The sequence below is a fragment of the Pongo abelii genome, chromosome 2 (assembly GCF_028885655.2).
Source record: "Pongo abelii isolate AG06213 chromosome 2, NHGRI_mPonAbe1-v2.0_pri, whole genome shotgun sequence".
Lineage (NCBI taxonomy): Eukaryota > Metazoa > Chordata > Mammalia > Primates > Hominidae > Pongo > Pongo abelii.
In genome coordinates this window covers 111,765,737-111,782,203 of record NC_085928.1, presented here as the reverse complement: position 1 = coordinate 111,782,203, position 16,467 = coordinate 111,765,737, and the positions used below count along the sequence as shown (strand labels likewise).

General features: G+C 41.3%; 1 protein-coding gene and 1 long non-coding RNA gene across 3 annotated transcripts in view; one reads left to right on the top strand and one right to left on the bottom strand.

Annotated features, from left to right (window-relative positions):
* The window catches only part of CCDC13 (coiled-coil domain containing 13), a 64,835-nt gene that overhangs the window by 6,458 nt on the left and 41,910 nt on the right, over nucleotides 1–16,467 (bottom strand). For both annotated transcript variants that reach the window (XM_054552221.2, XM_002813873.6), the window contains one exon: nucleotides 15,568–15,690. In XM_054552221.2, coding sequence (XP_054408196.1) covers nucleotides 15,568–15,690 — 123 coding nt within the window. The remainder of the gene's footprint in view (nucleotides 1–15,567; nucleotides 15,691–16,467) is intronic.
* LOC129058583 (uncharacterized) lies at nucleotides 4,744–8,255 on the top strand. Its single transcript, XR_008523771.1, has 3 exons — nucleotides 4,744–4,942; nucleotides 6,656–6,778; nucleotides 7,277–8,255. It is a non-coding gene; the product is annotated as an uncharacterized LOC129058583 (long non-coding RNA).

Here is a 16,467-nt window from a genome sequence, read left to right as displayed (position 1 = left end):
AAAACAACCTAAAGGCCCATCATCAGGGGACAAACAAATAAGTGGTAACATATTCATACTATAAAATGTGATAGAATATGATAGAGCTGTGCTGCCCAACACAGCGACTGCGAGGTTCATGTCCACATGTAGCTATTACAATTAAAGTTCAGGGGCTGGGCCCGGGGTCCCACACCTGTAATCCCAGCACTTTGGGAGGCCAAGGTGGGTGGATCACCTGAGGTCAGAAGTCTGAGACCAGACCAGCCTGGCCAACATGGTGAAACCTCGTCTCTACTAAAAATACAAAAAATAAAATAAAATAAAAATTAGCTAGGTGTGGTGGCATGCTCCTGTAATCCCGGCTATTTGGGAGGCTGAGGCAGGAGAATCGCTTGAACCAGGGAGGTGGAGGTTGCAGCGAGCTGAGATTGTGCTATTGTACTCCAGCCTGGGCAACAACAGTGAAACTCCGTCTCAAAAAAAAAAAAAAAAAAAATTAAATTTCAGGCCATGCATGATGGCTCACGCCTGTGCTTTTGGGAGGCATAGGTGGGTGGATCACTTGAGCCCAGGAGTTCAAGACCAGTGTAGACAACATGGCAAAACCCCATCTCTACAAAAAAAAAACAAAAATAAGCCTGGCACGGTGGCGCGTGCTTGTAGTTCCAGTTACTTGGAAGGCTGAGGTAGGAGGACAACTTTATCCTGGGAGGCAGAGGTTGCAGTGAGCCGAGATCCCACCACTGCACTCCGGCCTGGGCAACAGAGCGAGGCTCTGTCGTAACAAAAAGAAAAAAAAATAAAGTTCATGAAAATTAAATTACAAATTCAGTTCCTCAGTCACACTAGTGACATTTCAAGTTCTTAAACTGTATTGGTCAGTGCAGATACTGAATAACTCCATCATCACAGAAAGTTCCACTGGTCAGTAGTGGAGTGTGTTAGTTATCATGAGAGTGGGTTTCTGATAAAGGATAACTTTGTCTCCACTTCAACTTTCCCCATGCCATTTCCCTTTTGCCTTCCACCATGGGATGCTGCAAGAAGGCCCTTGTCAGACTCTGGCACCTTGATATTGGACTTCCCAGCCGCCAGAGCTGTGAGAAATAAATTTCTTTATAAATTGCTCAGTCTGTGGTATTCTGTTATAGCAACAGAAAATGGACTAAGACACATCCTTGGACCCAGCTGGGTAACATACCTGAACTCCAGGACAAGCAGAAAAATCTTATAACAACAGCACAGCTAACACTTTTTTTGAGTGCTGTCCACGTACCAACTACTGTGTTAAGGCACTGCATAAGCATTATTATGTTTAATTCTGTAAGTAACCAAGAGATGTACTAATATTACTTCAAGAAGACACAGAAAATCTAAATTTGAAAAAAGATTGTCAAAGATCTACCTCCAAAAAAAAAAAATCAGGTCAAGCCAGGTTCTCAAGAAAGTTCTATCTAACCTCCAAGGAACCAATCATTTTTGCTATTCTGACAATTCCACAATATAGAAGAAATAGATGGCTTTCTATAAGTTTACAAAAAACTTGATTTCACAGTTAATAATAGGGTAAATGTATTAGCACTGCTGCATAACAAGTTACCACAAACAGTGGCTTAAAACAATAAAAAATTTCCAAAAAACATAAAGAGCTCCTACAATTCAACAACAGGACAAACAACCCAATTAAAAAGTAGGCAAAAGACTTGTGTTTCTCCAAAGAAAATATACAAATGTCCAATAAGCACATAAATAGATGCTCAACATCATTAGCCATTAGGGAAATGCAAATCCAAACCACAAAGAGATATCACTTCAAACCTACTAGGATGGCTATAATTGAAAAAAAGGAAAATAAGTGTTGGTGAGCATATAGAAAAATTAGAACCCTTGTACACTGCTGGTGGGACTATAAAGTGGTGCAGCCATTGTGGAAAAGTTTGGTGGCTCCTTAAAAAAGCTAACCATAAAATTACCATATGATCAAACAATTCCACTTCTTGAATTGAAAACGGGGACTCAAACAGGTACTTGTACAGCAATGTTCTTGTAGCATTATTCACAATAGCCAAAAAGGTGAAAACAATCCAAGTGTCCATCAACAGATGAATAGATAGACAAAATGTGGTATATGCACACAATAAAATATTATTCAGTCATAAAAAGGAATGAAGTTCTGACATATGCTACCATACGGATGAACCTTGGAAACATTGTGCCAAGTAAAATAAGCCAGACACAAAAGGGTAAATATTGTATGACTCCACTTATACAAAATATCTAGAATAGGCAAATTCATAGAAAAGAGGTTACTGGCTGGGCATGGTGGCTCATGCATGTAATCCCGACATTTTGGGAGGCTGAGGCGGGTGGATCACCTGAGGTCAGGAGTTCAAGACCAGCCTGGCCAACATGGCGAAACCCTATCTCTACTAAAAATACAAAAATTAGCTGGGCGTGGTGGTGGGCGCCTGTAGTCCCAACTACTTGGGAGGCTGAGACAGAAGAATTGCTTGAATCCGGGAGGCAGAGGTTGCAGTGAGCCAAGATCATGCCATTGTACTCAAGACTCGGTGACAGAGACTCCATCTCAAAAAAAAAAAAAAAAAAAAAAGTAAAGAGGTTACTAGATGCTGGGCTTAGAGGGTGGCGTATGAGGAGCTATTGCTTAATAGTAACAGAGTTTCTGTTTGTGGTTATGAAAAAGTTTGGAAATAGTGATAATGGTTGCACAGTATTGTTAATGTAATCAGTGCCACTGAATTGTATACTTTTAATGGTTAAAATGACAAATGTTTGGTGTATATAGTTTACCACAATTAAAACATACATATACCGCACAGATTTATTATTTCACAGTTTCTGTAGGTTAGAAGTCCAAGGTTGGCCTAGCTAATTTGTCAGTGTCTTACATGGCTGAAGTCAAGGCGTCAGAAGGAGTTGCTATCTCATCTGAGGCATGGGATCCTTTTCCAAGCTCACTCAGGTTGTTAGCAGAAGTTAGTCCCCTATAGTTCTAGGACTGTGGTCTCCATTTTCTTGCTGGCTAATGACTTGGTTGGTTGTCAGCTCCTAGATTTTTCTCCTTATTCTGGAGTTCAGGTATGTCACCCAGCTGGGTCTAACGGTGTGTCTTCATCCATTTTGTGTTGTTATTGCATAATACCACAACCATCCACCGCCATGTTCTCTCCAAAGCACAGTGGTTTTGTCAGAGGCGTCTGAACCAGAGCAACTCCATCTTAAATAGGAGCTGGGTGAAATAAGGCTGAAACCTACTGCTGCATTCCCAGATGGTTAAGGCATTCTAAGTTACAGGATGAGATAGGAGGTCAGCACAAGATACAGGTCATAAAGACCCTGCTGATAAAACAGGTTACAGTAAAAAAGGTGGTCCAAACCCACCAAAACCAAGATGATGATGAAAGTGACCTCTGGATGTCCTCACTGCTACACTCCTACCAGTGCCATGACAGTTTACAGATGCCACGGCAATGCCAGGAAGTTACTCTATAGCCTAGAAAGGGGAAGCATAAATAATCCACCCCTTGTTTAGCATATCATCAAGAAATAACCATAAAAACGGGCAACCAGCAGCCCTGGGGACTGCTGTGTCTGTGGAGTAGCCATTCTTTTATTCCCTTACTTTCTTAATAAACTTGCTTTTGCTTTGCGCTGTGGACTCGCCCTGAATGCTTTCTTGCATGAGATCCAAGAACTCTCTCTTGGGGTCTGGATCAGGACCCCTTTCCTGTAACATCTTTCTGGTGGCCACTGAAGGGACTAAAGTGAGGAAACCCCCAACTCAAAGGTTAACTTTGGGTAAGTGTTGGGGTCCTTAACATCTTTCTGGTGACCACGGAAGCGACTATAGTGAGGAAACCCCTGACCCAAAGGCTAACTTTGGGTAAGTGGTGGGATCCAGTAACATCTTTCTGGTGAACCACAGAAGGGATGATACTGAGGAGAACCCCCCAACCCAAAGGAAATAGACTTCAGCACTGATTGGACGACTTTGGGTAAGTGGGGTACATAAACCCGGGTAAAGGATGGGACTGGGTTAGAGGCCCAACTTAGGGGAGTTAGAGTCTCTCCTAAGACAAAGTGGGTCAGAGGCCCCTCTTAATAAAAAACAAAGATGCTTGACTGACCTTGGGTTAGAGGCCCAACTTAGGAGGGTTAGAGTCCCTTCTAAGATGTAGGGGGTTAGTGGTCCTCTCAGTAAAGTTCCTCTCGGTAAAGTCCTTTTCAGCTAAAAATGGGTTTGGCATTACAGGATGTTAACTGCTATTCTCTTTGGATTAATCTGTCTTGCACTCTTCGCTGATGGCTATGGGTGACAAGATTAGGCACGTACAGGACTGTGGGACATGGGGAGCTTTTTCTTCCCTAAAAGGGAAAGCTGAGAGTGGATGGGACTGCTGGAAAAGATCCCTTCACTACTGACAAGCAGCCGCCTGAACTTTTCAGTGTCTCTGCAATGGGTGGGTCTTTCTCTGGCCTCTCTGAGCGCCTCACCTTCCCCACTCTGCCTCAGGCAATGCTTCCTCTCTCTCTCTCTCTCTCTCTCTGTGCAGACTGGTAAAAATCATTGTTTATCTCCTGTAAAATTTTAATTAATTAGAAAAAGGATTTGTGAGGCTAGTCTTAAGCTGCAGTGAATCTGGTGTGCTTTATGTGTTTTTCTGTATTGTTCCATCATAAAGAGGGGTACCTTATGATGGAACACAGGCTTAGGACACCCATAAGCCTGCTTTTCAAGACGGCCCAGCAAACTGGTCAGTTACAAACTTTGCTGCAGATCCCTGAAAAACCTGGATGAGGTTTCCTTCTTGTCTTGTAAATCCTTGGGAGCTTGACCTTGTAACCATGTGGCCATGCTTTCTCTTTTCACAATGGCAGCCTGGGTTCAGGGTTCCATTCCCAGCTTAGGGGATGAATCCTTTATCTTCTGTCTGTATGTGTATGTATTATGCGTGTGATGTTTATACATGAAAGAGCTTTAACTAATTGGTTTGAAAATAATAAGAGCTTAAATATTTTATCAGAAAAATAAAAAGCATAATGTCTTTTAGTTCATGTGACTTAAGTAATTTTTGGGAAATAGAGTTTTAAAGATTATTGGTAAAATAAAAATATCTTCAAAAATGTAAACATTTAGTCTAAATTATGCAGGTCAGATACTACATTTACTAAATTCTTTAAGATCATAAACTGCTTCTTTGACCTTTGAAAATTGTTCAATTTACCTACTTGGGAGCATTAGATTCTACATAAGGCCTGGGGACATGTGGAATTAGCCATGCCCCCTAGCTATGCAAAGATGGTTATAAAGAAAAGAGATTTTATGTAAGAAAGGATGTTGTATGGTAAATTCTTGTCCTAAAGTAAAATGACTAGTTGCTTAAAAAAAGGGAATTTATGCAAGAAATGTTGTATAATTTGAAGGTTGTTAGGCCTCCTAAATGCCTCGTAAAATGCCATTATGACTCTTAACTGTATGACTTACCTGCTTTACAGCTAGTTAAGGCCTGGGACACATTAGAAGTTAGACGCTGGAAAGAGTCAGATCTTATCTGCACTTCCGTTTGGTGTCCTAGGCTCCATACTAGTACATAATTAAAATCCCAAACTTACCAAGGTTTTCACCAAAAGTAAAAATTGCTAAGAGTTATCACTGTAACATGTAATTGAGACTACTGAAGAAACAGTTTTACATGCGAGGTGTGTAAAGAAAGTGAAATGTGTTTTTGGTGAAAAATTATAAGAAGTCACGGGAATGTGGATTTTTCTTGCCTAGATTAAAGGTTAAAGGATTGTTTTAAGTTAGAATAAAACTAAAGGTTTAAGCAAGGGGTGGAAGGTTTGTGAAAAATTAACTGTAAAAGAAATTCTGTGTGTGAACATACTGACTAAAGTTAAAGGGGTATTATTCAGTTTTTCCATCAATTAAACATTGGAATAAAAGCACAACAGGTTTTTCTTAGAGCAAAAACCTGCCTATGATCTCTTTAACAAAAATTTGTAAAGGGTTATACAAAGTTTGTAAGAATCTCACCTTATGTTCAAACTGATTAAGATTAAATAAATTTATCTATAAGGTTTTATTAAGAATTGGATTTGACATCAATAACGCACTAATGCAACAGTAACATTTCGCTTATTGGGTATAAAAATCATATAGAAAGCATTGTCAAATATGAAATAGTGTTTGGCTTTCGTCAGACTATATTTGTATAAATGTGTCACTGGTATATGTTCCAAAATTATTTTTAAAACTCCTATAATTCTGATATGACTTAATGTGTTATTAATAATTATTACATAAAATCATTGTGTGTCACAGAGGTAACCAAAATTTCCTAGTCAATTGTGGATTTAATAGTGGCTGTCCTAAGACTTTTTATCATCTACAATTGTTGTCTTGTTTTAATCCTCTTTAGAAGGTGGTTTATAATCAACTACAGGACTTTGACAGATGTTCTTGAATGCAAGTTTCTGATAACTTTGGAAATTGTAACATTAGAATAGAGGAAAAAACTTTCAGGACTCATGGAGAGCTGAAATGTTCCTGAATATCAAACAGAAGTTAACTGCATGTACTAAACTGAAGAAGTCTAAAGTAATCTTTTTAATTTTGTTTCAAACGTTGCTGATCCTTTGTTTTGTTTTTCAGAGTCAAGGAAACTTTTCAGCTATTTACAGCTTTTAACAATTGAGTAAAGCATACTCCTGTGAACAAAATTTGGAACATATTTGTTTCTCTCTACCTGATTTCTCCAGAATTTGGAAACTATGTGTGAGTATTCTTAACTTATGGCAACGTAGTTATTTGCATAAGTGCAATACAAATCTATTTTCTTTTGCAACAGGACACAATTGGAGAAATTGGTTATTTTACCAAAACTTTGACTGGAATGATGTGCTTTCCTTTAAGGAATCAAATTTGACTTGTAGAGCCAATAAAAACCCCTTGGGCAACTGACTTTGTTTATTCCTGTGAACCAGCCAGTGATCTCTGACTGCTGTCCAGACGAAACACGAGGGATAGGTCATGTAAAAATCTGGATCAGTATTCTAATTCTGGGCATGTGTTGGAATTGGCTAGCAACCCCATATCAGCTTGGTTCCAACAGTTGGCCAGTTCATGGAAAGCCTTCTAATTTAGTTTACTTGGGATAATTTTACTTACCTTGCTTTACTGTTGTGGAATATATTGCTGTTGTACTCTTTGTATAGGAATGCAGGATAAGCTTACTGAATATTTTCTCAAATTGAACACTTATTAATCTTCCAGATATCACCTTTTGTTGGACTCAAGAGTTATGAATGGCCCTCACCATACTGATGCTTTCTGACTGAGCTCCTCACTACCCTGAACACAAGAGGGAGGAATATCATCGCCCCTATTCAGCCTGGAGAAGTTACAAAAGATGGATCTTCGTCTCTCTGCAACCCTTAGGGATTAATGGTTCTCCTATAAAAGGGATGGGGGGAAAATGTCAGAGGCATTTGAACAAGAGCAACTCCATCTTAAAGAGGAGCTGGGTAAAATAAGGCTGAAACCTACTGGGCTGCATTCCCAGATGGTTAAGGCATTCTAAGTCACAGGATGAGATAGGAGGTTGGCACAAAATACAGGTCATAAAGACCCTGCTGATAAAACAGGTGGCAGTAAAGAAGCTGGCCAAAACCCACCAAAACCAAGATGGCAATGAGACTGACCTCTGGTCGTCCTCACTGCTACACTCCCACCAGCGCCATGACAGTTTACAGATGCCATGGCAACATCAGGAAGTTACCCTATATGGCCTAGAAAGGGGAGGCATGAATAATCCACCTCTTGTTTAGCATATCATCAAGAAATAACCATAAAAATGGACGACCAGCAGCCCTGGGGACTGCGGTGTGCCTGTGGAGTAGCCATTCTTTTATTCCTTTACTTTTTTTTTTTTTTTTTTTTGGAGACGAGTCTCACTCAGTCACCCAGGCTGGAGTGCAGTGGCGCTATCTTGGCTCACTGCAAGCTCCGCCTCCCGGGTTCACGCCATTCTCCTGCCTCAGCCTCCCAGCTACAAGGTGCCTGCCACTACGCCCAGCTAATTTTCTTGTATTTTTAGTAGAGACGGGGTTTCACCCTGTTAGCCAGGATGGTCTCGATCTCCTGACCTCATGATCTGCCCGTCTCGGCCTCCCAAAGTGCTGGGATTACAGGCGTGAGCCACCGCACCTGGCCTATTCCTTTACTTTCTTAATAAACTTGCTTTTACTTTGCACTGTGGACTCAACCTGAATTCTTTCTTGCATGAGATCCAAGAACCCTCTCTTGGGGTCTGGATCAAAACCCCCTTTCCTGTAACAGTTTGCAGGAGAATGTCTTCAAGGCCAGCAAGAAAATGCTGCTTCCACTCTGGCTTCCTCTGTCTCTGACAGCTAGACTCAGACTAAAAGGACTCATATGATTCGGTCAGGCCCACTCAGAGAGTCTGATTAACACAAAGTCATCTGATGAATAACCTTAAATAGCTCTGCAAAATCCCCTTGGCCATGTAAGTTAACATAATTGTGGCAATAATATCCTACCATATTCACAGGTTCTGCCCACGCTCAAGGGAAGAGAAGTTTATAAGGCATGTATATCGGGGGTGGGAATGTTAGAATTCTGCCTACCACAGTAAAAATAGAGGAAAAAAGAAAAAAATTAAATTCAATGGCATTGTAAGAGAGTAACACAACATAGTTCCAAGAACACTAGAGCTGTAAGATTCAACATCGGAATTAGATTAAAGGAAAAAATCAGGTAATCCTTCCAATAGATATTGAAGAAGCATTAGTAAAATCAGTAGCGATTCCTGACTTTAAAAACTCAAAGTAAAATGAGAATAGAAGGAAACAACACAATAAAGTATTTTAAAATCAGAAACTAATAACCTATCAATAGAAGAATGGTAAATAAATAATAGTGGATTTATACAATAAAATATTCTATAACCATAAAAGGAATACGTACTGACATGAAAATGCAATATACTAAGTAAAATAAGTAGCAGAAGATTATGCATAATACATGATCTAATTTAAAAATTTACAACAAATTAAAAATTTAAAAACAAATAAATATAAGGATAATATAATTCAGCCACTTGACTGAAAACAAAAGGGAATATGTGGCAGCTATTGACTCAACTGTGGGGGAGGGGCTTTCACTTTTCTGTTATAAATTTCAATAATGTATGCATTTTGTTTAACTCCATTTATAATAGGGGAAATAAACCAACAGCAAAACATCATATAAAATAGCAAACCGCATTGTGAATTCCCACAAAATTTTAGGAATAAGCAATCTCTTGATTTCTCTCCTTCTCCCCTATAATGTGCCTTCCACATCTCAATAAATGTTATCCTCACTGATGCAGTTGCGCAGCCCAGATACCCGGGGGTCACCCTTGCCTTCTCTTTCTTCCTCATCTTCAGCTTCCAATCTATCAGCAGGCTCTACAACTTTTCCTGCAAATACCCACCAAAACCAGCCCTTTCTTTGTCCTCCCCACCTCTCCAGACCTGAGGCTGCTCCTCCTGCCTGGGATCTACAGATGTCCGTAAGCTTCAAGACCTCTTGGACCCTTTGGTATTCTGATTATTCTCTTTTGACCAATCTCTGGTCTCACTGATTTTCTTCAATTGTTAACAGGCCTAACTCAGCTAGATCCTAATTTGTCAATGTCTTTGATTGCCATTCTAATAGTTCTCCAAACTCATGTGCATCAACCTCATGAAATTCCAAATATTTTGAAAGATTTACCTTTTTGCTTCATAACTGATTTTCATTGTATTTCAAGAGTCTGACCAAAGTGACCCAATGCCAATGCGAAGTGAAGAATATTAAATAGTCAAATGATGACTGTTTTGATGTTAAAAATTTTGCTTTCATGGGGACTGTAGCTGTGGGGATGCTGGTAAAAAATACTCAGATAAGGAGGCTTCCCCCTACCTAAGAATGCTAAGAATGAATTTAGCACAATGACACAAAATCTTCATGAAGACAAACATACATAATATTACACATTATATACATAATACCATATATATAATACATAAAGTGTTCTTTTATAAGTCAAATAAAAATATAAACAACTCTAAAACATGTGCAATGGCATGAATAGGTAGTTAAAAGAAAAACACATAAAAGTTATGTGGAAAATATACTTATCCTCACTTTTGGTCATAGCAAAACAGATAAAAACAATAAGATATTAGCATTTCCTTGTTAGTTTGGCAAAAATGTTAAAGATTAATAAAACATAGTAACTGTGAGGGTATGGGGGAAAACAGTTCACATTATTGGTAAGAATATAAATTGATTCATTTTAAAAGGCAATTTGTCATGATTTGTGAACATTTTAAATGTGCATATTCTTTGATTCAGCCATTTCTTTTTTAGGAATTTGTGATACAGATATACTCCCATAAAAATGTAAAGATGCATTTAATGTAAGTCTATAAAAATACAAAAATTAGCCAGGCATGTCGGCATGTGCCTGTGGTCCCAGCTACTCCAGAGGCTGAGGTGGGAGGATCACTGGAGCCCGGGAAGTTGAGGCTGCAGTGAGCTGTGATCACACCACTGCACTCCAGCCTGGGTGACAGAGTGAGACCCTGTCTCAAAAAAAAAAAAAAGAGGACTAAGATAATATCCATCTACAAGTTCAGGAAAGTAGTAAGGAAGCCTGTAGTCTATCAGGGCCTTGGGAAATGGGGAGGAGGGGAGGAAGCACCAATCATGTGAAATTGAAACACAAGGGCAGCATTCATGTGTTCAGGAAATCTAAGCCAATAAATTCACATAAAGTACCAATCAGAGACCACTGAAACCCTAAAAGCTTCACAGAAACAAATGCAGAACACCTCCACAGAAACACTATCATCACCTAAGAACTCCTACAAGAAAGAAAGCCCCACTGAAGATAAGCTCATAAAATCACAAAAATTGAAACCACACAAGGAAATAATTTACTACAAGGGGAGAGCCAACAGATATTACTTAGGATCCTAATTAATGAAGATGGTAGAAAACTCTAAAGGGAATAAGTTCAAAATTATTAAAAGGAGAAAGCAAAATTGTAATGAAAGAACAAATGCTATAAGAAAGAGAACAAGAGGGTTTTGTTGTTGTTGTTTTGTTTTTGAGACGGGGGTGTTTTGCCCTTTTTGCCCAGGCTGGAGTAGAATGGTGTGATCTCAGCTCACTGCAACCCCTGCCTCCCGGCTTCAAGCAATTCTGCTTCAGCCTCCCGAGTAGCTGGGATTACAGGTGCCTGCCACCACGCCTGGCTAATTTTTGGATTTTTAGTAGAGATGGGGTTTCACCACGTTGGCAAGGGTGGTCTTAAACTCCTGACCTCAGGTGATTCACCCACCTCGGCCTCCCAAAGTGCTGGGATTACAGGCGTGAGCCACTGTGCCCGGCTGAGAACAGGAGCTTTTACTGAAAAACACAGTTATCAAAATAGGTTTCATGGTAGATGAAGCACAACTGAAGATATTTAGTGACCTACAAGGCTGATTTGAAGAAATCACCCAGAATTCAGCCCAAAATAGTAAGGGTGAAGAGATGTGGAGGAAAGAATAAGAAAGCCTAACATATATTGACTAGGAATTTTAGATTAAAAGAATAGGGAGAGTGAGGAAGAGGCAATATGTGGATAGCAGTCCTTGGGAATATATAAAGTCCTTGGATTGAAAAAGAACACTAACTTCTGAGTAGATAAAATTACATATAACATATTTACTTATATTTACATATGTATACTTTACATATACATATATACAAAAATATACACACATATTTACATGTATATATAAAAATATATATTTACATATATGTAAAGTCACACATATATACATATATAAATATATGGGCATATTACATATATACATATGTGTGTGTGTATATACGTATATTTATATACGTATCACAGTGAAATTTCAAAGCTTCAAAGACAAAGCACAATCTGAAGAAGCAACGGAGAGAAAGGACAAATCTATTAAGGAATGACAATAAAACTGATAGCAGATTTCTTTTTAGCAATAGTAGGTGACAAAAAACAATGGGATAGCCTCAAAGTGCTGAGAAAAAATACCCATCTATTTAGAATTCTATGCCCAAATTTCTCTTAAATTCTTATTCAAGACAGGCAAAATAAAGACATTTAAAAATAAACAGGCCAGGCGTGGTGGCTCACGCCCTTAATCCCAGCACTTTGGGAGGCTGAGGCAGGCGGATCACCTGAGGTCAGGAGTTCGAAATCAGCCTGGCCAACATGGTGAAACCCCATCTCTACTAAAAATACAAAAATTAGCTGGGCGTGGTGGAGGGCGCCTGTAATCCCAGCTACTCAGGAGGCTGAGGCACTAGAACCACTTGAACCTGGGAGGTGGAGGTTGCAGTAAGCTGAGATCATGCCACTGCACTCCAGCCTGGGTGACAGAGAGAGACTTGGTCTCAAAAACAGAAAAGAAAAATAAATAAATAAATAAAATAAAAATCATCAAATACTCAGAGAGTTTACTATTTGCATGGCCTCACTGAACTAAAGGGCATCTCAGTAAGAAGGAAAGCGAACCTAGAAGGAAGATTGAGATGCAAGAAGTAACAGTGAGTGAAGACATTTTCAAACATGTTGGCAAAAGGAAATGAATATTGACTATTCAATATTCAAGACTTACTTTGGAGGCTTTAATTTCAGGGTTTAAAAAAAGAATGTGGAAGAGAAATATTAGGAAACAGTAACATGAAAGGCACAAACGGAGAAATCAAAGTTAAAACATTCTAAATTTATTATTTTGCTTAAAGTGATAGTAGCAAAACCAACTAACTTTAGATTGCTGAGTTTGATGTTAAAAGTTAAGGCTGACCACTAAAAGAACAGAGATAGAATGTCTAACTTCCAAACTTGTAAAGAAGTAAGAGAAATAAAACTTGATCAGTCCAATATAAGGGAAGAAAGGAGAAAAAAAGGAACAAAGAAAAATCATGGCAAATAGAAAATATTAATTAAAGTGATCAAATATTACCAAAATCAAAATGGATTAAACGATACTGTTCAAACACAGAAATTCCCAGATTGAATTTAAGAACAAAGCCAACTACGTGCTTTTTAAAAAAGAGGCATATTTAGTGACTTTTGTCATGGTGGACTAACCAACTCCTATTGTAAGTAACTAGAAAAATTAATAAAATGTAAGAAAGAACTTGTTTTCAGACAACGGACAACAGGACGACACACACTGGATACAACACTTGAGGAAAGGAAGGACCATGAGCTCGGCTCGCTCATGGTCCTGGCTTTCTGCCTGAGGCACTTTCCACTGCAGTGTGGGGTGGGGGCAGGCACGCAGAGCACCGCAGTCTCGCTGGGATGAGCACACAGGATTAGGGAACTGGGTGGGGGAGGGCAACTGAGGCAGCTGGAAATTGTAGGGCAGAATAGAGGAGAAGGGAAGCTAGGCAGAGAAAGACCCCCTCCCCCTACCCTCCCCCGTGCAAGGCTGGGACAGACTCTGCAGATAAAGAAAGGAGTAGATATTGAGGATCTCTGAGAAAGGAAGGTCCTGTACTTTGGGATAGTTAAAACATTTAGTTTTAATTTAAAATAGTTAATTTGGTTTAATTGGCCAATCATCAGTTTTGAAAGGAATCATCATTTTTGATGATTGGCCAATTTAGTTATAACTAAATGGTTTTAGTTTAAAACATTTAGTTTTAAACCAAATAGATTTGAGGGAATTTGAGTGCAGAAGGTGCCTGGGTTCCCTTTTCTTGTTACAGCCCAGGGACTTAGCAATAACCTCAAGGAAAAAAGGCAACAGGTCTTGGTTGATGGGCCTGGCACAGCCTCACAGAGCCCCAACACCCCAGAATGACACAGAGTAGCAGGAGGAATCCAAGGACCCAAAAAGGGCCAGCATATTCGCAGACAGAGAGTTGCATGTATGTGACTGGGTGTGAGCACCTCTTTACATTTCATACCCCAGGTGCCCTGCTTGCCTCACCCCAATCCCAGCCCTGTGTGGAGAGGCCCTGAAAATGAGATCTCACATGGAGACAGAAGCCACATGAAGGAGAACTGAGGCAACCTTGCTGAAGTGCAAGCTGCATGAGACCAGTGAGTGACCCCAGCTGACATTATGTGGGGCACAATTACCCAGCCAAGCCACAGAATCCTGAGAAAGCACAAACCATTGTGTTTGAAGCCACTAGGTTTGGGATGGTTTGTTATGCAGCAATAGCTAACTGAGTCACCTTTTTCACACACTCCCAAACTCGGATGTAACTCAAGAGAAATGAGAGAGAAAGCCTGCATTGAGTATGTTTCTACTATTTGATAGGCTAAAGACTTGTACTATCCATTACATTCCAATTATAGAAAAAGAATCAATGTTGCTTTTCTCATATACTTGAGTATGTCTGAAATTCACATCTTCTCTATGTACTATGTGAAAGCAAAGCTGACTACTCACTATTTAGGTAGCAGGCATCCTTTGTTTTGTCCTTCCCTGCACCCCTAGCTCCTTCTTTTGCTGTCAGTACCCCCATTTTCCCTTTGGCAAACTACCCTTCCTGCATTCTGTGAGCACCCGGAGGAACTTCAGTCAGAGTGCCCTCACATGTGGGGTGGACATGGGCACAGCACTGGCCAGTTCAACCTTCTCTCCCAGAACACATGGGCACAAGAGCTAAAAGCCATTTGGCCGTGCCATTTCAGTGGCCCAGGGAACTGCCCAGGGTTTCCTGCTACCCAAGATGCCTGCACCTTCTCAGGCTCCTCTCCTGCTCTCTGCATTGGAGTCTGCCAGTACCTTCCAAAAATCTGCCTTTCACTGAATTCAGCCAGAATTGCTTTCCATTGTCTGTCATCAAAGAGCCCTGACTGATACATGATATGGCCTGTTAGGGCAGAAACTCAGTGGTGTGCTTAATATTTTCAGTGTGGAGGTCACATGGTTGAGCCATGTGTTGGCCTGGACACCTGCAATTCTTGCCAAAAGGATCATTTGAGCGAGGAGCACTGATTTATCTGAACGGAAGTCTGTCAACAACCCTTTAGAGAAAACCATACCTCCTGGTCCAGTGCCCCAGGCCTCGTGCTTCCCTCCCTGCCTCCCCAGCTATCAGCACCTCTCTTGTTCTTTGTGATTCCAGATGTCAGTCTAGCTTGTGTTTTCTTCCCACCAAACCCTCCAGCAGCACCAAGCACAGCGCCAGGCTCATCACAGATTTTAATTATTGATGGATTGATTTGACTGATTTACTTCTGGGTGTCTCTCCCCCGAGACTCCCAGCAATGTCCACATGCCATACAACAGTCCCATTGGGTGCATGTAGAATGGGGCTGTTCCTAAGGGCAAAACACAGTGTGATGACAGGGCCCTAAGGTTGTGGGGCACATGAGTTGTGGCTAGGAATGCCCTGGACCAACACTGGGAGCCGAGCTCTCAGGTGAGGGGGACCCAGTCATAAATGAGGCCTGGCCCCAGTCCCCACCCCATGCAGGCCTATGGGAGAGATCCCTGGGTGCCATGTGTTACCGTTTCTGCAGGACAGTGACAAACTCGGTGAGCCGGTCACGCTCCACCTCGGCAGCCTGCCAGAGGGCCTTGATCTCTGTCACTTGTGCCTGCCAGCCTTTTTGTTCTGGGGAGTCCGAGAACCTGGGACCAGGGTGGAGGGCAGAGGGCAGAGGTCATCCGAGGCCTAGAAATAACACCCCTGTGATGGTTGGAGGGACTAGAAAGACATTCAGGGCGAATGTCAGCCAGAGCAAAGGAAGCAAACCCAGTCCCTCTAGGTCCTCCCCTGCTGGCTTCTTTGCCCACCATTCCTGGTCCTGCTGAAGTCCCTAGGCTCCAAAGCTGAACCTACCTACCAGAACTAGAGTTACACTGGTACCTCTGTCCATCCAAGCCCTGTGGGGGCCTGGAATTAGTCTGGTGCTGTGGCAGGTGGCTCTTGGGGACCTGGGGTGCCCTGGGTATCTGTGTGGCCTTTGGGGCCTGGCTGCCCTACCCAGTGTCAGGTGTGCCCAGTCTCTGTGTCCCTGCCAGTCTCTCCCAGCCCTCCTGCATCTTCTGGCTTGGTTCCCCAAGCCCAGCCCACTTTCCTGGAGCCTGGGCATTTGGCTTTGTGATTTGTTCAATTTTCTCCAGCCCTAAGCCAACCCATCACTGCTTCCCTCTTACCACTGGGCCTGCCTACCAGCCCCTTACCTGCTGGCTGGAGCCAGGACAGGAGGTAAACTCTGCCCCTCAACTTCAACCCCCCAGAGCCCACATGTGAGTTCCAAGCTGCTCTCCACTGTGCCCCCACTTTTCCCAGTGAGACCCTGAGCTTACTTTTCTAGCAGTACAGGGCATAGGGAAGGCTGCAGAGCTGGGCAGTGTACTGAGAACTGGGCTGGGGCATGTGATCCTGAGGGCTGACTTCTCTGT